Below are 23,322 nucleotides of genomic sequence, written 5' to 3'. Positions count from 1 at the left end.
TTATATCTAAGGTACACAAAAAAGCTGGAGAAACTCAGCGGGTGCAGCAGGGTGATGCTGCTGCACCCGCTGAGTTTCTCCAGCTTTTTTGTGTACCTTCGATTTTCCAGCATCTGCAGTTCCTTCTTAAACACCCTTATATCTAACCTCGTAAGTCTTGTTTCTGGAGATTATTTTTCATTCTACACCTGCATTGTATATGTTTGACCATTCTACTCAACATCTTCCAAGGAACAAGGTCCTCCTAATAGGCGGTCAGTCAAATCTTTAATGTGTGCCCGTAAGGAAAATAAAACTGTACACAGTATGTCAAGAGGAGGCCCGGGGCAGCGAGTAACGGTGAGGGGGGCGATAGTTGGGGTAACGGTGAGGGGGCGATAGTTGGGGGTAACGGTGAGGGGGCAAGGGTCGGTCGCCGACCTTCACCTGCCCACCTAGGACCGCCGACCCTTGCCCCCTCACCGTTACCTCCAACCAGCGCCCCCTCACCGTTACCCCCAACTATCGCCCCCTCACCGTTACCTCCAACCAGCGCCCCCTCACCGTTACCCCCAACTATCGCCCCCTCACCGTTACCCCCAACTATCGCCCCCTCACCGTTACCTCCAACTATCGCCCCCTCACCCCCAACTATCGCCCCCTCACCCCCAACTATCGCCCCCTCACCCCCAACTATCGCCCCCTCACCGTTACCTCCAACCAGCGCCCCCTCACCGTTACCCCCAACTATCGCCCCCTCACCGTTACCTCCAACCAGCGCCCCCTCACCGTTACCCCCAACTATCGCCCCCTCACCGTTACCTCCAACCAGCGCCCCCTCACCGTTACCTCCAACTATCGCCCCCTCACCGTTACTCGCTGCCCCGGGCCTCCACGCCACGCGGGTCCCCGCCTCCTGCAGTCTCACCCGTTGAATCTCTCCAGCATGTTTGTCCATACATACATACTGTGCCATATATACTGTACCAGTGCCAATTGTATCAGTTAGGATACAAATTAGTACTTTAGCCGAAGTGAGAGAATACATTTTATATTAAAAAGGTAGAAATAAAACGTTGCGGATAAACAAGTGACCTCTCTGTGCTGCTTCCACGGCGTTGACTCTCTGTGATCTTCGTGTGATAACTCCAGGTCCAGGTCCAGGTCGCGAGCGCGGAGCTGTTGAACAAAGCTCGAGGCCCCGCGTCATTCGAAAATGACGCGGAACCAGCGCGTGTCGCTCCCTTTTAACGCAAAGCCCGCGCCGTGTCGCTCTGTTTTTGACGTCATCGGCGGCGGCGGCGTGTCGCGGGTCGATGACGACATCGGCGGGACTGCCGGACGGACGGACGGCGTTGCTGAGCCAAGATGGGCGAGGAGAGCCGGGCCGGGGACCTGGTGTTCCGCCGGGGTTACGGACAGGTAGGTAGTCGAGGGCGGGGCCGAACGGAACAACGCTGCCCCGCCCCGCCAGGGCCGTGTGAGGAAGCGAGGTGGCGGTGGGGGTCGTGGGAGCCACGTTCAGCCCCGAAGGCCCAACGGCGGCGGCAACTCCTCACAACCCCGGGCTCAGCCCCCGCTACATCTCCCTTCCCCAGGGACCCAGGAGCAACTCCCTCACCCCCCCCACACACACACCTCACCCTCCCCCCCCACCACACACAGACCCAGCAACATCAGCTCCCTCACCCCCCCCACACACACCTCACCCTCCCCCACACACACACACACCTCACCCTCCCCCCCCCCCACACAGACCCAGCAACATCAGCTCCCTCACCCCCCCACACACACCTCACCATCTCCCCCACACACACACACACCTCACCCTCCCCCCCCCACACAGACCCAGCAACATCAGCTCCCTCACCCACCCACACACACACACACACACCGCACCCCCGTCCCCACAGACCCAGCAACATCAGCTCCCTCACCCCCCCCACACCTCAGCCCCCGCTACATCTCCCTTCCCCAGGGACCCAGGAGCAACTCCCTCCCCCCCCCCACACACACACATACCTCAGCCCCCGCCCTCACAGACCCAGCAACATCAACTCCCTCACCCCCCCCCCCCCACACACACACACACACATACCTCAGCCCCCGCCCTCACAGACCCAACAACATCAACTCCCTCACCCCCCCCCCCACACACACACACACACACACACCTCAGCCCCCGCCCTCACAGACCCAACAACATCAACTCCCTCGCATCCCCCAACCCCGGAACCATCCCCCCCTCTCCTGGTCCCCAGGACCAGCTCCTCCATCCTTGTTGTACAGACCTCCGCTGGCAGAAACTCCCTGTTGGCATCCAGCCTGCTGGGCACCCTCAAAATCATATATTTCAATACGATCACCTTTCATTCTTCATAACTGCGATATGGAAGAATACTGCTCAATCGTTTCTTCATGCAGAATCATAGAGTGAAACAGCGTGGAATACAAGCCCTTCGGCCCCAACTTGCCCACACCAGCCAACAATGTCCCAGGTACACTAGTCCCACCTGCCTGCATTTGGTCCATATCACTCCAAACCTGCCCTATCCATGTACCGGCCTAACTGTTTCTTAAGCATTGCATCACCCTCGCCGTGAGCCCAGCAGTAGCATCCCCCTCACGCACTCCCAACCTCCAGCCCCACCAGTCATCTGCTGCCCTCTCAACCACGGGTCCCGCCAGTCGCCGCTTCCCCTTTCCCCCATTCCCTCCCTATTTCACGCACTGCCCAGCTCCTCAAGTTCCTATATACACAGAACATAGCACAGCATCGGAACAGGCCTTTTGGGCCACAATGTCTGTGCTCATCATAATGATTAGAGCAAACATTATCTTGTCTGCACACAATAGCCCTCCACTCCTTGCATTTCCATGTGCCTATCCAAAACCTGCATAATTGCCACTATGATACCAGCCTCTACCACCATCCCAGGCATCCCATCATTAACTCTGTTAAAATAAAACATGCCCTCCTTTAAACTTTGCCCGTCTCACCTTAAAGCTATACACTCTAATCTTTGATATATTCACCCTTGGGGGGGGGGGGGGGGGGAAGGTTTTGACTGCCTACTGTATCGATACCTCTCATAAGTATACATACTTTTATCAGGTCTCCCCTCAATGTCTGGTTTGTTCTTTTAGAGCGACGACTCAGATATCTGGGATGACACAGCGCTGATCAAAGCCTATGACAAGGCGGTGACCTCGTTCAAAGTAAGAGTGCTGAGAACCACCTTCTCGCTCTTTTGGTTGTAAGGTTTCATCACTGCAACCTCTAGTCAGAATTGCAATGCGAGGAAAGGGCAGCAAATGATTCTTGTGAGTCTTTGCTATTAAAGATTGGAAGGCATTTTATATGAAAGATTCAAAATTGGAAATTAAAACACACTTGCTGGAAACACTCAGCAGATCGTAAAGAGAAACTGTTAATGCTTTCTTTACAGCTGTTGCCTGACCTGTTAAGTGTTGAGGATGTTGATAATCAGAATAGGAAAAAACAGTGCTGGATAGACTTGGCAGATCAGATAACATAAACGGGGAAGCGAACAAATAGGTTTCGCATTAAATATTTTGAAACCTAGTTTTGCTTAAGGGAAGTATGGAAGTTGATTTGCATGAATTAATGACCCATGTAGCAGTGAGGTAGATGAATGTTGAATGTATGCGCATTAAATTCTACAATTTTAAGTAACTAACTTACAAACAATCCCCCTCCTAGACCTTCCCTGTATCCCACCTGGACTTGCACCCTTTTTGACCCTTTCTACTCCTCTTCCACCTATATTACTTTCTCTTCACAATTCGCACTTCTATTCTTATCCCACATCTTTTGTCTTTTCATCTCTGGTCTTGGTCCAACCATTCGCTGATCAAAACCCCCTTCACCTGCAACCACCTATCACTCGGCAGGCTTTGCCCTGCCCCTCCTTTCTCCTCCCAATCAGTCTGAAGAAGAGTCCGAACCCAAAACATCACCTATCCATGTTCTCCAGAAACTGCCTGACCCACTGAGTTAACATTTGGTGGTGAATCTGTGGAATTCTTTGCTACAGAAGGCTGAGGAGGCCATGTCAGTGGATATTCTTAAGGCAGAGATAGATAGATTGTTGATTAGTACGGTGTCAGAGGTTATGGAGAGAAGGCAGGAGAATGGGGTTAGGAGGGAGAGATAGATCAGCCATGATTGAATGGCAGAGTAGACTTGATGGGCCAAATGGCCTAATTCTACTCCTATTACTTATGATCTCATGACCTTATAACCCAGCACTTGTTTCTATGTGTTATTGCCAGACTCAGCAGAGCAAAATAATGAAGGAAGTTAATTGGGTTGTATGGAACCTCTTTTCCACAGGAATATAAAGCAGCAAGAGTTGCCCTTCGAGTCTGATCTGTTATAGGTTTTTGGCTGATCGTTTCCCTTTCTCCAGCTTCCAACTATATTCCCATGTCCCTTGGTTCCCTTGGTGTCAATAAAGTTGATTATATCTTGTTTTCATATACTCTTCCCCAATTGACCAATCTATTCATCTATAACTTTCAAGTAGAGATTTGCAATCCTTTGTGTAAAGATTTCTTCCTTGTTCTGGGAAATATACTTCTGGCACCCTTCAATCTAACATCGTAAGTCTTGTTTCTAGAGATTATTTTTCATTCTACACCTGCATTGTATATTTTTGACCATTCTACTCAACATCTTCCAAGGAACAAGGTCAGTCAAATCTTTAAGGTGTGCCCGTAAGGAAAATAAAACTGTACACAGTATGTCAAGTGTGATTCGCCAAACCCTGTTGTAACATGTGGATATTTAACTTGAGCCACTGAGGACAAATTTCTTGCCACCATCGCCTCACTATCCCCTCTCTTTCCTCTACCCATCACTATTTTTGTACTTGAATATCTTCGCAATAATAGCTAATATGCTATTTCATAATAATTCAAAATGTGTGTATGCGTAAATTCTGTAATGCCCCTACTATGTACAGCTACGTCATGAATTTTACAAGAAACCTCTATTCAAAGAAAATGGAAAACTTGATATCAAAAACCTTTACACAGAAGGTGGTGTGTTGGAACACACTGCTGGGGGATGTGGTGGAGGCAGATACGCTAGTAGCATTTAGAAGACTGTTGGATATGCATGGAATGGAGCATATAATATTAATCCAGTTGCATTGAGACAGAATAGGGGGAATTTCCTGTTTCCATCTGTGCTGTATTTGTCCAGGGAGTACTTAATTTTGATAAAGTGTACAAAAACACTCCAGGAGAAAGGAAGCTATTTATTTCTCAAAGCTAAGAACCCCTTTCAAGCACTTAGGTTTGTATTAATCAAAGAGAAAAGGAGTCTGTATAGTTATTTCTGTGTCACTTCTCGGTATCTGAATCTGTGCTAATACCAACAGAAAATTTGTGACACATGGTAAATAAATGTTTTGGTAAAAGCTGCAATTGATCACATTCTGGATTAGAGGGAACTTGGCATAGAGCAAAACGGTTGCTTTTTGAAGACCAGGAACAGCAGATACTGGTTTACAGAAAAGACAGAGTGCTGGATTTAAAAATAAAAGACACTACCGAACCTTTCTTTTTGTTTTTAAAAATGTTTGCTCCAGTACCAGCATTGTTATAAATAGAACGATTTTGGATAGAATTCAAACATTTGTCTCACAATCTGCTAGGCACCTACTTCTTTGTCGCTGTTTAAACATTGAATGGATGAGAAGTGTTTATTTGCATCAAACTAAATCTAAGAGTTGTTTAAGAAAGAACTGCAGATGCTGGAAAAATCGAAAGTAGACAAAAAATACAGAAGAAACTCAGCGGGTGAGGTAGCATCTGTGGAGAGAAGGAATTGGCGACGTTTCTGGTCGAGACCCATCTTCAGACTGATGTTGGGGGGGAGGGGGGGAGGCAGTAGGTGGAGACAGTAGGACTTGTGAGAGACAGGGAAGGGGGAGGGGAAGGAGGGAGAAAGCAAGGGCTATCTAAAATTACAGACATCAATGCTAGGGAAGGAGGAATCACAGAGGGGTAGCAGTGAGAGAGGATGTTGCTAAACTATCTTCAGCGAGAGGATGCTGCCTCACCCGCTGAATTTCTCCAGCACTTTTTGTCTACCTTTGATTTTTCCAGCACCTGCAGTTCTTTCTTAAACATTTCGTCCACTCCACTGCGAAATCTCCTCAAGGTATGTCTACTTTGAAGAAGTTCTCCTCCTCTCTCTGAAGACAGCTTAGCAACATCCTCTCTCACTGCTCCCCCACTGTGATTCCTCCTTCCCCAACATTGACTTCTGTAATTTTAGAACGCCCATGCTTTCTCCCTCTTTCCCCTCCCCTTTCCCAGTTCTCCCACAAGTCCTACTGTCTCCGCTTACTTAATTTCTTTTTTCTGGCCCCCCCGACATCTGTCTGAAGAAGGGTCTCGACCCGAAACGTCACCAAGTCCTTCTCTCCATAGATGCTGCCTCACCTGCTGAGTTTCTCCAGCATTTTTTGTCTGCCTTTTAAATCTAAGAGTTAAATTAAATAAATATTTGTGTTAAATTGGGAGAATGATCAGTGGCAAATGGATGTCCTACATGGCAGATTGAACTGCTGTGTGTGTGTGAGATAATTCAATGGCCAAATATTTGAAGAAAAGTCAGATAAGGTCAGGAGGAACAGTGGACTATTGACGAGTTCTGGATTGCTACAGCAAGGTGGCACAGACATAGCCACATGACTTATTATATTTGCAAATTTGAGTTTTGTTTCAGATCTGCCTGAAAGAACAAAATAAATAGAAGTGTCCCTTTACTGTGTCAATTCCACCCACGGCCTGGCCAAAATCTCAATCTTTACTTTGAATAGACCTTGTGATGGACTATTCTTGACCTCAGATCTGTGACATAAATTATCAAGTGGTCTCTGGCCATAGGGGTGCCTGATGATTGGTTGTGGGCAACATTTTGGTTCTTTTTATACAAGAAGAGTGAAGCTAGGTAATTCCATGTAGATGGTTCGAACATTAGTGATTGGAAATTAATTCCTTCTCAGTACTTTTTCCAATCTGCATTTGCAGTGGTAGGATTAAATTGAGAAAAGTAAGCTAGGGGGAGATCTTGTTTGACTAAAGATAGATACAAAATGATGGAGTATCTGAGTGGGTTAGCCTGCATCTCTGGAGAAAATGTACAGCTGATGCCATTGTCCACATGGACTCCAGTAAGACCTTCAACAAATTCCCATGGGAGCCAGGTCCAAAGGGAATCACTCTGCACATGAGTGGTAGGAACTGGGAGAAATTGATGGAAATGCAGAGAGAATAAAATGAGATTGATGTAAATGAGTCGGCATGCCGGTGGGTGAAAGGGAACAGAAACAGGTCCTGACTCTAGTTGTCCCAGCTACTCAGTGGAGTATATTTGATTTGATGTTTGGCTGTTTCTTTCTTCAGAATGCCCTGAAAAATGGTGAATGCGTTCAGCCTTGTACTAAGGAGAGCAGTGGAACTGGAACAAAACGAAAAAACAAGAGACACAAAAATAAGAAGAAGAGTAATGTCCATCCAGATCAACAAGTATGTCCATCTTCAAACTGTTGCTGCTTTTTGCCAGTAACTGGCCACATTTATCTTGGATCAATAGGTTGTGAATGCATATATAATTTTCCTTAAGAACTTGGAATTTTCCTCTTGCCATATCATCCCCAACTTTCCAGTTGATGGTGGTACTGACAGTTAGATTCAGTTCCTCAGAAATGTCCATAAGCCAATTTCTTCATGTCGGGCATATTTTTTTCTATAGTAGCCCATATCCCATGGGTCTTTGCACACCTGCTATAATTTTATTTAGTTGAATAAACCCTCTAACACTGGTCATAATTAAAGAGAGTTGTAGACATAGCCCAGACCATCACGCAAACCAACCTCCCTTCCATGCACTCCATCTACACCTGAAGCTGCCTTGGCAAGGCCAACACCATAATCAAGGACCACTCTCATACGGTCACTCCCTCTTCTCCCCTCTCCCATCAGGGAAGAGGTACAGAAGTGTGAAAACACACACCTCCAGATTTGGGGACAGTTTCTTCCCAGTGGTTATCAGGCAACTGAACCGTCCTATCTCCAGCTGAAGTGTGGTCCTGACCTCCCATCGAACTCATTGGCATCTTCATGTGTAGTCTTCTCTGACTACACAAAACTATTTTTTTCACTATACCCCAGTGTATGGTGGTGCAGCGATAGAGTTGCTGCCTTACAGCGAATGCTGCTTCGAAGATCCGGGTTCTATCCCGACTACGGGTGCTGTCTGTACGGAGTTTGTACATTCTCCCCGTGACCTGCGAGTGTTTTCTTCGAGATCTTCAGTTTCCTCTCACACTCCAAAGACATACAGGTTTGCTGGTTAATTGGCTTGGTAAATGTAAAAAATATCCCTATTGGGTGTAGGATAGTGTTAATGTGCGGGGATCGCTGGTCGCAGTGGACCTGGTGGGCCGATGGGCCTATTTCCGCACTGTATCTCTAAACTAAACTAAACAAAACTAAATCTATTGTGTCCAGTCATTGATGAGCACCACAAAGCATTTTATTACTAACTTGAAAAATGCTTTGAAAATGTATTGGAAAATTTGTGTGAAATCAAATTCGCGTAAATCGGGTCATTCGTAACCTGGGGTGCTCCTGCACCCCTGTATTGCTCTGTATTGTATGGTACTTTACTGTTGATTGTACCTAGCCAAGAGCGGAACTCACTATCAAAACATGGAGGGGACGGGGGACACAATTTTTTGGCGGCCGCACGCGCATGCGCACACTCACACACGCGCGAGGCTTGGGAGGCTCAATCCAGCGCTAAATGCAGCTCAACTGTGCCTGTCTCACAGGGTTAACCAACAGCCTTGTCTGGACTGACGGGATACCAGCTCTGCTTCTCCGCGCTGGCCATATTTCCCGCAAGCCCAGGCAGGTTAACCTGGCGGGGATGTCGCCCACCTCTCAAAACATGGGGGGGACGTGTCCCCTCTGGCCCCCCCGGGTTTTCCGCCCCTGCACCTAGCTACAGTGAAATTCCGTTTTTGCATGCAATTCAGTAAAAATCTTGCCACGCTTAAGCAAACTTGAATATAAGAATGTGAAGCAGCTCACGAGACAGCACACGGGTTCCCACATTTCCGATGCCTTCTTGCATCCTTCAAGTGTCAAAGTTCTTACTAAAGGCCCGTTGTCCTAGTGGCAGCACTGGATTTGAGTTGCCAGGGTCAGCCGGGCGATGCAGTTGATGTCCTCCTCCGCTCCGTGCCGCCGCAGGCTGTGTCCGATCCACGCGTTTGCATCTTAGAAACAGAAACATAGAAAATGGGTGCAAGGGTAGGCCATTTGTCCCTTCGAGCCATTCAATATGATCATGGCTGATCATCCAAAATCAGTACCCCGTTTCTGCTTTCTCCCCATATCCCTTGAGCCCTCAGATCTATTTCTAACTCTCTTGAAAACATCAAGAGCAGTATCTGGCCACATTAAACATCTTGGAGCAGCACACCATCCAATTGATCACCAGGCTTGCTGCAGGGCCTCCGACAGCCCACTGCAACAATACATCAACCAGGACACGTCGTCCCATGAACGTGCTGTTCCTCACATCACACAGCCAGGGTGCTTCCCGCAGCTGACCTTGGAATATCCAGGGTGCCCCCGAGGGAGTGGGAGGTGGGAAACCTGCCTGCTCACAGACACCGTTCATCTCCTCCGTTTGCCGCCGCCCCCCCCCCCCCCCCCCCCCGTGTGTTCTTGTGTCCATTAACTTAAACGTGTAAATAAAGGTTGCAGAGAAATTATTATTAAAGGTGGATAATTTCTATGTTGTTTTTACATACAGTGGCAAGTTGGTGATGCTTGTAGTGCAGTGTGGTCAGAAGATGGCAGCGTGTACTTGGCCACCATTCAGTCTATTGATGAAAAGCAAGGAACATGTGTCGTAGTGTACACTGGTTATGGAAATGAGGAGGAGCAGAATTTATCAGACCTGGTTGCAGTTGATGTATCTGAAGCAGAGAATGAGAGTGTTGAACAGGTAAGCGGCAATTGCTTTTGAGGCACATTCTATTAATTAAGATCTGTCAGTAATGTTTTAAGGGGCACACTTTCTTTTTGAACGTAGAAAAATGGAACCGGCCAACAGTCAACAGATGAGAGTGATGCTGTTTCACCTAAAAATAAACCACGTCAATCAAATGAAACCAAACCAAAATCAAGAATGGATCAGTCTTCTTGGAACCATCGTCTTCCTCCTCAACCACCACAAATGTCAGGATTTAACTTTGTAAGTAATGAATAAATATATCTTGTTTAAGCATTTAAGGTAGACAAAAATGCTGGAGAAACTTAGCGGGTGAGGAAACATCTATGGAGCGAAGGAATAGGTGACATTTCGGGTAGAGACCCTTCTTCAGGCTGATGTAGGGGTGGGGGTGCGGGGGGCAAGAAGAAGAAAGGAAGAGGGGGAGACAGTGGGCTGTGTGAGAGCTGGGAAAGGGAGGGGAAGGAGGGAGAAAGCAAGGACTATCTGAAAATGGAGAAGTCAATGTTCATACCGCTGGAGTGTAAACTACCCAAGCGAAATATGAGGTGCTGCTCCTCCAATTTGCGGTGGGACAGTATTTTTACAGTTATGTAGTCTTTGCCTACTGCCAGTCAGTCATGCTTCTATCCATGCCAGTTAGTACCTTGCCTCTAATACCATAGCTTCCCATCTTGTTTAGCAGCCTCACACTGGGCACTTTATCAAAGGTCTTCTGTAAACATCATCCACTGACTCTCCTTTACCTGTCCTGTTTGTTACTTCCTCAAAGAACTCCATCAGATTTGTCAGGTAAAATCTTAACAAAACCTTAAACCACACTGACTGGCCTTTTATTGAATCTTTCTTGAGAGAGAAATGAAGTAAAAGGAAATGCAAATATAAAATCGTTCTTTGTAGATCTTAAGCCATCTTTGCTTGTTTGTAAAGGTTTGGTGGGTTGGTGGGGTTCTTCAGACCCCTACATCAGCCTGAAGAAGGGTCTCTACCCGAAATGTCACCTATTCCTTCGCTCCATAGATGCTTCCTCACCCGCTGAGTTTCTCCAGCATTTTTGTCTACCTTAAATACTTAAAGGATTTTCTCTACCAGTCCCATGTTTGATGTTACATCGTTTGTTTTTTGTTCTCTGTAGCCTGGTGAGAAGTTTCATGGTCCACCACCTCTTCTACCTGGATGGTTGTCCACAGGTCCAGCTGGGCCTCCGGTGAGCCAGTTTGCTTTTATATAATTCCTAAAGATAAAGACCACTTAATTTAAATTTGTGATGAAATTTCTTCAATATGTTGGTAACTTTCTTCTATCCTATCCACATCTCTCAATCCATCCATAATTGGGCAGTTCTTTTATTTTTGGGCATAGTTAGTTATCTGAATGCAATAGCCGTAATGCATCAATGCTGACTGGAGAAATGTTTTAATCTTTGTAAACTGGAGCTTGAATTCTGACCGATGTAGAACATTGCCTGTATTAGTTTAGATTGTTTCACGTGTATTTAAAAAGATAAAATACGAGCTAACATAATTTTGGTTTAGAATCCTGGAAGCGGAAATGTTTCGGGAACGTGGAAATGTTTAATGGATTGAAATGTTCTACTTCCTAAATATAGCTAATTCCCCCTCCTCCGCCCATGGGTCCAGATACAACAGATGAGGATGATGAAGCTTTAGGAAGCATGTTAATCGCCTGGTACATGAGTGGCTATCACACTGGCTATTATTTGGTAGGTATTTGTAAGTTAAAAGATACTATTTTCCAAGTGCCTTTTATTGTTTCCAATTGTACCAACTGTGAAGCCAAATTTCTCGTAGAAAGTAATTGTTCATTAACATTTTAGTTTAATTTAGAGTAACAGCATGGAAACTGACACTTTAGGCCACTGATTCCACGCCGAACTGCAATCACCCGTATACCCGTTCTATCCTACACAATGTGGGAGGAAACGGGAGCACCTGGAGAAATCCCACGCGGTCACAGGTGGAACGTACAAACTCCATACAGACAGCACCCATAGTCAGGATCTAACCCGGGTCTCTGGTGCTGTAAAGCAGCAACTCTACTGCTGAGCCACTATGCTGCACATTCATCACTATTTTTTATTATGGGCCTGTCCCACTGGGGTGATTTTCCGGCAACTGGAACAGTGACCGTCAGAGTGGAACGAAAAAAACCCACACACACACACACACACACCGCGACTAAGGCGACTCCCTGGCAACCACCCGCAAACATGTGGCGACCATGTGGCTACCGCATAGTCTCCTGCAGTTGCCTAAAAAGTCGCCTAAGTGGGACAGGCCCATTACTTTGGCATTTAGGATGAAAATGAGAAAACGTTCTTGTCCTAATCACATAACAAATTTGAACAGTGAACTGACAAATTATTTAAGAATCAAATCCCTAACACACAAAAGCCTCGATGAGTATACAGACACTATATGTCAGCTTTTGTGAGGACAGTTGCATTCCAACTAGGACCCGGCCGGACCTGGTTCAACAACGACAAGTCCTGGTTTACTGCAGAACTTAGACAGCTCCGACAGTCTAAAGTGGAAGCCTACAGGAGCAGGGATGCAGGCAGGCAAAGTACAAGCTGAGAAGAGGAATCAGAGCTGCCAAGGAAAGTACTCTGAGAAGTTGAGGAGCAAGTTCTCAGCTAGTGAATCTTCCTTAGTTTGGAAGGGCTAGCAAGAAATCACCAGCTACAAGAGGCAAGCCCCCCGCTCTTTGGGCAATCGTCAGCTGACCAACGACCTGAATGAGTTCTGCAGGTTTGACAAGCAGAAACGTAACCCTGGTACCTTCCCCCCCTTCCTCAACAAACACAGCCAGACCCCAGTCTGCAAAGGCTGTACCCTTCTACACCCACTCCTCCCCATTCACCACTTCACACCTACTTAAAGCAGGCCTCCAGTCTGAAAAGACTGGACTCTTTCCCACCCCAACCAGCACTTCACACCCACTCACAGCCTAACCCCAGTCTGCAAAGACTGGACCCTTCTACACCCACTCGTCCCCATTCACCACTTCACACCTACTTAAGGAAAGACTCCAGTCTGAAAAGATTGCACCCTTTCCCACCCACCCCTCTCCAAGTACCACTTTACACCCAATTACCCACACGCTGCATGCTGCACAACCTTCAACCTTCTGAATTTTGTAGTTGGCAGGGCAGTACTCTGCATATCGCCAACTTGGACAAATTTACATTTTTATCAAGCCAATTCACCTACAAACTTGTACATCTTTGGTGTGTGGGAAGAAACCGAAGATCTCGGAGAAAACCCACGCAGGTCACGGGGAGAACGTACAAACTCCATACAGACAGCACCCGTAGTCGGGATCGAACCCTGCATTTTGCTGGAAGGCAGCAACTCTACCGTTGTGCCACCGTGACCGCCCGACACCACTTCTCCATCATCAACAATAAAAATAGAGAAAATGGAGAGCAAAGATACTAGATAGCTCCTCCAGTATCTTTGGTGGAGAGGCTGTTCAGAAGCCAGAAAAGCCGGAAATCTCCAGGACCGGACAATGTTTCCCCCTCTACTCTCAAGCTCTGTGCTGAACAACTGGCACCGGTCTACACAGACATTTTTAACCAGTCCCTGCAAACCTGCACTGTCCCTGCCTGCTTCAAAGTCTCCACTGTTGTCCCTGTACCCAAAAAGGCAAGGATTACTGGTCTTAATGACTACAGGCCTGTCGCAATGACCTCTGTAGTTATGAAGACCCTTGAAAGACGTGCTGGCCAAGCTGAAAAATATCACTAACGCTGGACCCTCTGCAGTTTGCATATCGGTCCAATGGATCTGTGGATGATGCAGTCAACCTGGGTCTGCACTTCATCCTCCAGCACCTAGACCGCTGGGGGACCTATGCGAGGATTTTGTTTGTTGATTTTAGCTCTGCATTCAACACCATTGTGCCAGAGGTACTACACTCCAAAATTTCCGAGTTGACAGTGACTGAACCCATCTGTCGGTGGATCACCAGCTTCCTAACAGACAGGAAGCCGCATGTGAGGCTGGGAAAGCACATCTCGGACCCGCAGACCCTCAGCATAGGAGCACCGCAAGGCTGCGTACTCTCCCTTCTCCTCTACTCTCTCTACACCAACGACTACACCTCCACAGACACCTCTGTCAAGCTTCTCAAGTTTGTGGACGACACAATCCTGATTGGGCTGATCCAGGATGGGGAGGAATCTGCCTACAGACAGGAAGTGACACAGCTGGCATCCTGGTGCCATCGCAACAACCTGGAGCTCAATGCTCTTAAGACAGTGGAATTGATTGTAGACTTTAAAAGAGCTCACCCTCCCCTCACTCCACTCACCATCAACAACACCACAGTCATATCTGTGGAGTCTTTTAAGTTCCTGGGAACCATCATCTCCAAGGACCTTAAATGGGGGGCTACCATCGACTCCAGTCCAAAAGTCACAACAGAGGACAGATTGTGCTTCCTGCAGCAACTGAGGAAGCACAATCTGCCACAGACAATGATGGTCCAATTCTATATGGCCATCGTAGAGTCTGTCCTCACGTTCTCCATCATGGTCTGGTTTGACTCGGCCACCAAGCACGACACCCGGAGGCTGCAGCGAATCGTCTGATCAGCTGAGAAGGTTATTGGCTGCAACCTTCCCTCCATTGACAAACTATACACTGCAAAGGCCAGGAAGTGAGCGGGTAAGATTATCTTTGACCCCCTCTCACCCTGGCCACAAACTCTTTGAATCACTTCCTTCTGGAAGGCGACTCCAGACTGTCAAAGCTGCCACAGCCTGACATAGAAACAGCTTTTGTCCACGAGTAGTAGCTCTGTTCAATAACCAAAAATCTGTAGCCTCCTTTTGCTTTGGTATTTTATTTAATTCATATGTTTACTCAATAATGTTTTATTATTAATGTTTTATGTGTCATTCCTAACTGTCACTATATTTCATGCTGTCACTTGCGGGCATAGCACCAAGGCAATTTTTTTGTATGTGAATACTTGGCCAATAACCTATTCATTCATGCATTCATTCATTCATTCATTCATTCATTCATTCACAAAGTTACAATTGAATCTGCCTCCCACGTCAATTCAGGCGATGCGTCCAGCTGCAGGTCACAGCACAGCAATGTTTAAAATACTTTTTTGTTGGATTTTGTGTTCCTTTGCCAATCATTGCTAATTCCCATGTAACTTCTGTAACTTCATTCTACTTCAAAGCTTTGTTTCCTACACATTTTTAAATAAAAGTCCAATCAATAATATATATCAAGAAGGGTAATCATTTTCTTGCGTCTATCCACCAAAGTCATCGATCCTTTCTTTGGTAAGGACAATAGTACAAATTTGTTCACTGAAAAGGAAAAGTTGTTATCTCCTATTGTCTCTGGGGAAATTGCTGTCCTCTACTCCAGTAAATAGCGGTTCCCTGTAGCTGTCCATTAAATAATTCTTGATTTCACCGACTGTTCCTTTCCACCCACAGTATCTGCATGATGTACTAAATTTCTTCAGCCTATTGTTTGTTGCTACAGATTCCACTGTCTAATCTCTGTTTCAAATTCATTTTCCATGTTGCCAATAGCTTTCCCCCCCTCGTTAGCTTCAACCTAGCTCATTATATGACACTTTATGAAATATCTTTGTGTAATATCAAATGCACATCTTTATGAACATTCTTATTCCATTTAATAAAACAAAAACTTGGGTGGTTTAATTAAACATTTGTGTTTTTTGCACAACTGTAGGGTTTTTGTGCATTGTCTAAGTGTTAATTTTGTCATCTTTTTTGTTTTTTAAAGCTTATTCATTGGAAGAGTTAACAATTTGGTCTTGTAATTGCCTGTTTTTTAAAAAATGGTGGATCACACCAGGACTGGGCTTATTTGTAAATGTTCTCTTGTATTGATAACTAATGCACACTGTCTCAATTCACATACTGTGAATGATCCTGTAAATAAAGTGCCAATTTTATCCAAAACAACCATATGAAAACTGAGTGACACTGAAGCAGTAGAGTCACAAATGCTCCTAATGATTATAATTACGATTGTAGTCAGTAATGAATCATAGCTCCATTTAACATTTGGAATCGTGACTCTGCTGTTCCAGTGTAACCCTTGGATTTTTATTTTAGGGTCATAGAATGACACATTGTGGAAACAGGCCCTTCGGCCCAACTTGCCCACACTGGCCAACAATGTCCCAGCTGCCCGTATTTGGCCCATATCCCTCCAAACCTGTCCTATCCATGTACCTGTCTAACTGTTTCTTGTAACTGAACATGTCCCTGCCTCAACTACTTCCTCCAGCAGCTTGTTCCATATCTCCACCATCTTACCCCATACATGGCGATTAAATCTTTTCCACTTCCCCTTAACCCTATGTCCTTGATTCACCTACTCTGGGCAAGAGACTCTGTATCAGATTTGCATCTACCCAATCTATTCCTCTCATGATTTTATATACTTCTATGAGATCACCCCTCATCCTCCAGCGCTCCAAGAATAGAGTCCCAGCCTACTCAACCTCTCCCCATAGCTCACACCCCCTAGTCCTGGCAACGTCCTTGTAAACTTTCTCTGTACCCTTTCCGGCTTGACATCATCTTTCCTATAACACGGTGCCCAGAACTGAATACAATACTCTAAATACGTCCTTACCAACATCTTATACAAATGCAACATGACCTCCCGTTTTGATGTTTAAGAAGGAACTGCAGATGCTGGAAAATCGAAGGTAGACATAAATGCTGGAGAAATTCAGTGGGTGAGGCAGCAGACTGAAGAAGGGTCTCAACCCGAAACGTTGCCTATTTCCCTCGCTCCATAGATGCTGCCTCACCCGCTGAGTTTCTCCAGCATTTTTGTCTATCTCCCGTTTTGATGTGGTAACTTATAGTTGAGACAGAATCTGAGTTACTGGATTGAACTTGTGAAAGAGATGAGATTTTTGTGGAATTAAAGGCAAATTTAACTGAGCAATAGGCAAGATAGTAGGTACACAAATTGGCAAAATGTGACTGGTGCTATCCTGCAAGGATCCATATTGAGATTGGAATTATTAATTCTATTAGATTAATAGGGTGATGGAATTCATTTTCTAAATCTTCCCTGATTCATAAAAATGAATTTGATTTTAATATAACTAATTCACTGTATTGTAGTATGATGTGACTTTAAAACATAAATCTTAATTTGGGAAAAGACTATCCTATCATTGCCACTCACTGTTTTCTTTCGTTCTTCTTTAGGGCCTCAAGCAAGGGCGAATGGAAGCAGGCATGGGAAAGAGTCCTCGACCTTAGTTAGTTTGTTAAAATGTGAGCTTTGTGTTTTTATCACAGGTAGAATTTTGCAAGTAACTGTAAGTTTTTGTAATTGTTAACCAGCTGGTGATTAAATATTTTTTTAGGCTGAGTGGTGCAATGACACCAAGTTTTTTTTAAATGTGGAGGGAATGGAACCACATCTGATCCGACTCCCATTCAAACACCTACAGCGCACATTGCTTTTGAGTCGAGTAGTAAGAAAAGTAGCAAGAACCCTGAATTTTCCTCCAACTATTCCAGGGGTTTTGAAGCTAATTGTATTTCTAGTTACTACAGCAAGTCTGCAATTCTAATATTGTTAGATTTTCTAAATTTAGTTATACAATTATTTGCACTAAGGGTTCAACTTTACTAAAGGCATAAATACAAAACTGCTATTTTCACCAAGCCGAGTTCCAATTGTGGTGTCGGGTTGAGATTTATGGCTGAGGATGTCATTTTAGATAAAGACCATACAGAGCATACAATGCGTCCTATGGGCAAGGATATTCAAGTTTAGTTTAGAGATACAGCGCGGAAACAGGTCCTTCGGCCCACTGAGTCTGCACCGACCAGCGATCCCTGCACACCAACACTATCCTACACAATTTTTTGAGAAGTCAATCAACCTACAAACCTGCCTTTGGAGTGTGAGAGGTAACCGGAGCACCCGGAGAAATTTCACACGGAGAACGTACAAACTCCATACAGACAGCACCCATAATCAGGATCAAACTTGGGTCTCTGGCACTGTAAGGCAGCAACTATTGCTGCACCACCGTGCAGCCCATAGAGAGTTCTAGTTAATATTTTTTGGGAGCTTTATGTATACTGGTCCTTTAATGTAGCTGCTGTAGGAATCAGAATTATGACAGAACATTCAATTTTGTGTGGCAAAAACATTGAGTTGCTCAACACGCCATACTTTCCATAATGTATGGTATCATAGAGTAGTTGGACTGATCAGGAATGCCCAGGGGACAACAATTAGTTTACGGATTCTGGGTTACCCACACATGGGTTTCCCTAAAGAAAATCTTATTTTGGCAGTGTTTAGAGATGTGATCAATTTCCCTCCTGGGATAAATAATGTTCTATCGTATCGTGTTAAACCAATGTTAAACATGCTGATCATTTTGGCTTATGCCTTTGAATTGAATTCTGGAAATATCCATCATACCGTGCTTCTACCTTCTGATTTAGGAATAGTTAACATCCTTTTTTTTCCCCTCAACAGGTGAATATTTCTCTCCTAGGGAGAGGAGTGGAACAGTTTTGCCGTGGATTATGCCTAAAGTATCGAAACGAATAAGCCATTAGTACATGTTTAATCATCCCTTGGGTTTAGTGTGTGCTTTTGTATTGAATAATGAATAAAATCAATTTTTGCAATTACATTTTTGTTGTTACAAAGGAACATTTTTTGATACACAGGGAGAAAAGAAATCTTGACATGTCAAGTCTTTTTGCAATTGCAACATGCTTTTTGACCAAACTTATTAGGGCACAGTAAATGTCATGAAATGGATGACTTAATTTTCTAGCTATCTCCAGATTTCATGGAGTGTGCAAGAGACAGTGCTGGTAGGAGGAAGGGAAATATCCCCTGGATGTGATTAAAGAATTTCTTGCAGCAGAGGCGAGCTTTATCTTTACTAATTACCCAGTCTAGAACTTGTCCAATTTCCTCCGGACATTTGTATTACACATGCAATGCATTGGGATCAAATGTGAGCACTATTTTTAATGCACTGTCTATCGTTCCAGTAATTTTGCCAATATTCTCATGTCATAAGTAATTGGAGCGGAATTAGGCCATTCGGCCAATCAAGTCTACTCCGCCATTCAATCATGGCTGATCTATCTCTCCCTCCTAACCCCATTCTCAAATGTTACCTGCTATTGAAATAATCCAGAAGCTCAGCCATGCTTGTTAATACTTCATTGTATATAATTCATTTAAATAATACTTATTATTGAAAATCATATAATTTGCACTCATTACTTTCAAAAGCTCATAATTCCTGTTCTGGACAATTTCCTAGGATGTTTGTAACTGAACATAGTTTTTTTATAATCATTTCTGTAATGAGGCTCTAGTTACACTCGAAAAACATCTTTGGGCAGCACATGTTTGCATGGAGAAACTAGGAACTGCAGATGCTGGTTTACAAAAAAAAGTGCTAGCGTAACTCAGTGGGTCAGGCAGCAACTCTGGAGGACAGAGTCATACAGTGATACAGTGTGGAAACAGGCACTTCAGCCCAACATGTCCCAGCTACACTAGTCCCACCTGCCTGCATTTGGTCCATATCCCTCCAAACTTGTCCTATCCATGTACCTGTCTAACTGTTTCTTAAATGTTGGGATAGTCCACATGGTAGACATGGATACATGAAACTTCAGATCGGGATCTTTCTTCAGATTGATGCCTGAATCTAGACTCCCAAAATCGACATTTTAACCGGAGCTCTGAGATAGGAACATTTTTGTGGTTATGTTCCAAGATTCCTTGAGATATGTAACATCCCTACTGACTCTTGAAAATGTCTGTCCCATGCCACTCAAAGTGAAGAAGGGACACGGGATGGTTTGGAGAATTTCAAGGCCCTGCAGCGGGAAGACTCAAGAGCTCTTTGTAAGTGCCAGAAGGAGCAGATCACCTTGCAAGCTACTCATTCGTCTGCCTGTTCTTCACTTGAAGAAACCATTCCCACATTAGCCATCCCAGAATTCACAACCAGAGTAGTAGTAAGTCATGTGTAGGAAGGAACTGCAGATGCTGGTTTAAACCGATAGACAGTTGATTTTGGTAAGCCTAAGGTTTGGCTGATGTCTCTAACAGTTTAATTCTTCTTTCTCAGTCTCATAATGGCTTCTTTGACTTTCATTGGCACAACTTTGGTCCTCATTTTGATAAACAGCAATAAAAGTTTCCAAAGGTGATGGAAAGACTGGAGGAAAGACTAGGTGCCGAAAGCTCTCTTATACCCAAAGATATAAGTATCTTTGCTCATACATGCCATTAGGAAGCATTTAAACACCTGAGGAATTACAAATACCTGTGAAGTCATGTGTCCCAAACATTATGGTACCCTGAAATGGGGGGGGGGGGGGGCTATGTATAAACACAGCTGTAATTTCTACATGGTGAAACCAAAATGTGTAAATATATCCTTTAATAAAATCTGACAATGTGCGCTTTAATCACATGTGATTTTTTTTCTATTACAAAACTCCAATTGTGGAGTACAAAAGCAAATTAGAAAATGATAGGTCTTTGTCCCAAACATTGTGGTGGGCATTGTAGATAGTGAACTTTGTGTAGGAAGGAACTGCAGATGCTGAATCGAAGATAGACACATCGAAGATAGAAACAAAATGCTGGAGTAACTCAGCGGGTCAAGCAACATCTATATAGAACAGGAATAGGTGACATTTCGGGTGGAAACACTTCTTCAGACTTGAGTCTTGACCCGAAACGTCACCCATTCCTTCTCTCCAGAGAAACTCAGAAAGCCAGTGCCGCTGAGTTACTCCAGCATTTTGTGTCCATCTTCGATACTGAACTTTTCTTGTGTTATGGGTTTTGCAGAATACAATGTTTACATATCCGCTGTGCAAGTAAGAGTTTAGTTTTTCCGTTTCGGGAAATGTGACATTATTTGGTAATATATATGACAATGTTCACATATCTGTTGTGCTGATGCAAGTAAGAGTTTAATTGTTCCGTTTTAGTAAATATGACAATATTTGAATATATATGACAATAATAACTCTTGACTCTCACTGTCTGCTGCAATGTTTTGCAATGCTGGAGGTGCTCTATATCAGTGGTTCCCAACCATTTTTAGTTCATGGCCCCCTTGGGCTCTTTAATTTTTCTGTGGCTCCCCCTGACATTATTAGCGGAAAAAAAGTGCCCCCTTTCATTGAACCTGTGGCCCCCTAAATCCCCAAAGTTTTCTGTGGCCCCCCTGAAATTTGCCATATGGCCCCAGGTTAGGAATCACTGTTCTATATGACAATAATGACTCTTGACTCTCACTGTTTAAGAAAGAACTACAGATGCTGGAAAAATGGAAGGTAGACGAAAAATGTTGGAGAAACTCAGCGAGTGAGGCAGCATTTATGGAGAGAATGAATTGGCGATGTTTCGGGTCGAGACTCTTCTTGACTCCCACTGTCTACTGCAATGTTTTGCAATGCGGGAGATGCTCCATGTGACAATAATGACTCTCACTCACTGTGTTAACCATATATAACCATATAACAATTACAGCACGGAAACAGGCCATCTCTGCCCTACAAGTCCGTGCCGAACACTTATTTTCCCCTAGTCCCAACTACCTGCACTCAGACCATAACCCTCCATTCCTTTCCCATCCATATACCCATCCAATTTATTTTTAAATGATAAAATCGAACCTGCCTCCACCACTTCCACTGGAAGCTCATTCCACACAACTACCACTCTCTGAGTAAAGAAGTTCCCCCTCATGTTACCCCTAAACTTCTGTCCCTTAATTCTGAAGTCGTGTCCTCCTGTTGCAATGTTTTGCAATGCGGGAGGTGCTCCATGTAACAATAATGACTCTCACTCACTCACTGCTGCAATGTTTTGCAATGCGGGAGGTGCTCCATGTGACAATAATAACTCTCACTCACTCACTGTCTTGCAATGCGGGAAGGTGCTCCATGTGACAATAATAACTCTCACTCACTCACTGACTGCTGCAATGTTTTGCAATGCGGGAGGTGCTCCATGTGACAATAATGACTCTCACTCACTCACTGCTGCAATGTTTTGCAATGTGGAAGGTGCTGTGCGCTGCTGAGGGGGTGAGCGGGAGGACCCGGTGGACTCCGTCTAAGTGAGAGATCGCGCAGCTGCAGCTGGCTGTCTGTCTGGCTGCCGGGGCCGTGGCCGGAGGAAGATGTGAGGGGAGGTTGTCGGTGTCGGTGTCGGTGCCTGGAGTCCGGGCGGGCGGGGGTTGACGCTCCCATGCCGCCTGACAACACGTGGCAGCGCCGATTACAGGTAGGCCCCACGGGCCCGGGGGAAGCCGCGGGGTCGGAGTTGAAGCGGGGCCGGGCCGGGGGGGCTTCAGGCTGGGCTGGGCCTGGCCGGGCCGGCGGCTCCCAGCGCAACGTCTCACTGAGACTGTTTAGCTTTAGAGATACAGCGCGGAAACAGGCCCTTCGGCCCGCCGATCCCCGCACATTAACACTATCCCCCCCACTCACACACACACACACACTGGGACACGGACACACTGACACACACACACTGACACACACTCACTCACACACACACACACACACACACACTGACACACACACACACACACACACACACACACACACACTGACACACACTCACTCACACACACACACACACACTGACACACACACACACACTGGGACACACACACACACACACACACTGGGACACACACACTCACACACACACACACACACACACTGGGACACACACACACACTGGGACACACACACACACACACTGGGACACACACACACTCACTCTAGAGGACAATTTACACATTTTAACCGAAGCGTGGGAGGAAACGGAGCACCCGGGAAAAACCCCACACGGGTCACGGGGAAAATTTACAAACTCCGCACAGACAGCGCCCGTAGTCGGGATTGAACCCGCGTCTCTGGCGCTGTAAGGGAGCAGCTCCACCGCTGCCTTATGAAGGTGAGTCAAGCGAGTGCACACAAGCAGGTGGACACAATACTACCTGGCTACGGGGGTGCAGCACCTCTCCCTCTTCCCACACGTACGGTGTCGATTAAAATTCACGACTCAGCCCCTTCCCACATCCTAAAGATGTGCTGCCATGTTATTTGGCCTCCATAACTTGGCGAAGTGGCAATAGAGTCAAGGTGAGTGGATGGGTGTGTGGGAATGTTATAGGAGACAGGAGAGGTGAAGGTGGGG

The 23,322-nt window shown here is 45.4% G+C and overlaps 2 protein-coding genes across 4 annotated transcripts in view; both read left to right on the top strand.

The window, feature by feature from the left end:
* Positions 1–1,261: 1,261 nt before the first annotated feature.
* LOC116971489 (survival motor neuron protein 1-like) lies at positions 1,262–18,754 on the top strand. 2 transcript variants are annotated; one of them, XM_033018707.1, is made up of 9 exons: positions 1,262–1,401; positions 3,127–3,198; positions 7,423–7,545; positions 9,845–10,039; positions 10,127–10,288; positions 11,181–11,252; positions 11,655–11,768; positions 17,301–17,369; positions 18,595–18,754. In XM_033018707.1, exons 1-8 carry the CDS (start codon positions 1,348–1,350, stop codon positions 17,352–17,354), a joined length of 846 nt encoding a protein of 281 aa, XP_032874598.1. In that variant the 5' UTR covers positions 1,262–1,347; the 3' UTR covers positions 17,355–17,369; positions 18,595–18,754. The 2 variants fall into 2 exon arrangements, with proteins under 2 accessions (XP_032874598.1, XP_032874599.1); XM_033018708.1 differs by lacking the exon at positions 3,127–3,198 and having other exon boundaries at positions 1,279–1,401.
* A 3,475-nt stretch (positions 18,755–22,229) lies between these two features.
* Positions 22,230–23,322, top strand: part of bdp1 (B double prime 1, subunit of RNA polymerase III transcription initiation factor IIIB) — an 83,886-nt gene continuing 82,793 nt past the window's right edge. The window contains exon 1 of one of the 2 annotated variants that reach the window (XM_033018704.1): positions 22,230–22,396. The gene's annotated coding sequence lies outside the window, so the exon portion shown is untranslated. Of the gene's footprint in view, positions 22,399–23,322 lie in introns of both variants that reach the window. The other variant, XM_033018705.1, reaches the window with a different exon arrangement.

The sequence above is a fragment of the Amblyraja radiata genome, chromosome 3, assembly GCF_010909765.2.
Source record: "Amblyraja radiata isolate CabotCenter1 chromosome 3, sAmbRad1.1.pri, whole genome shotgun sequence".
Taxonomy (NCBI): domain Eukaryota; kingdom Metazoa; phylum Chordata; class Chondrichthyes; order Rajiformes; family Rajidae; genus Amblyraja; species Amblyraja radiata.
The sequence above is the reverse complement of the archived record's forward strand: the minus strand, read 5'-3'. Positions and strand labels throughout refer to the sequence as shown.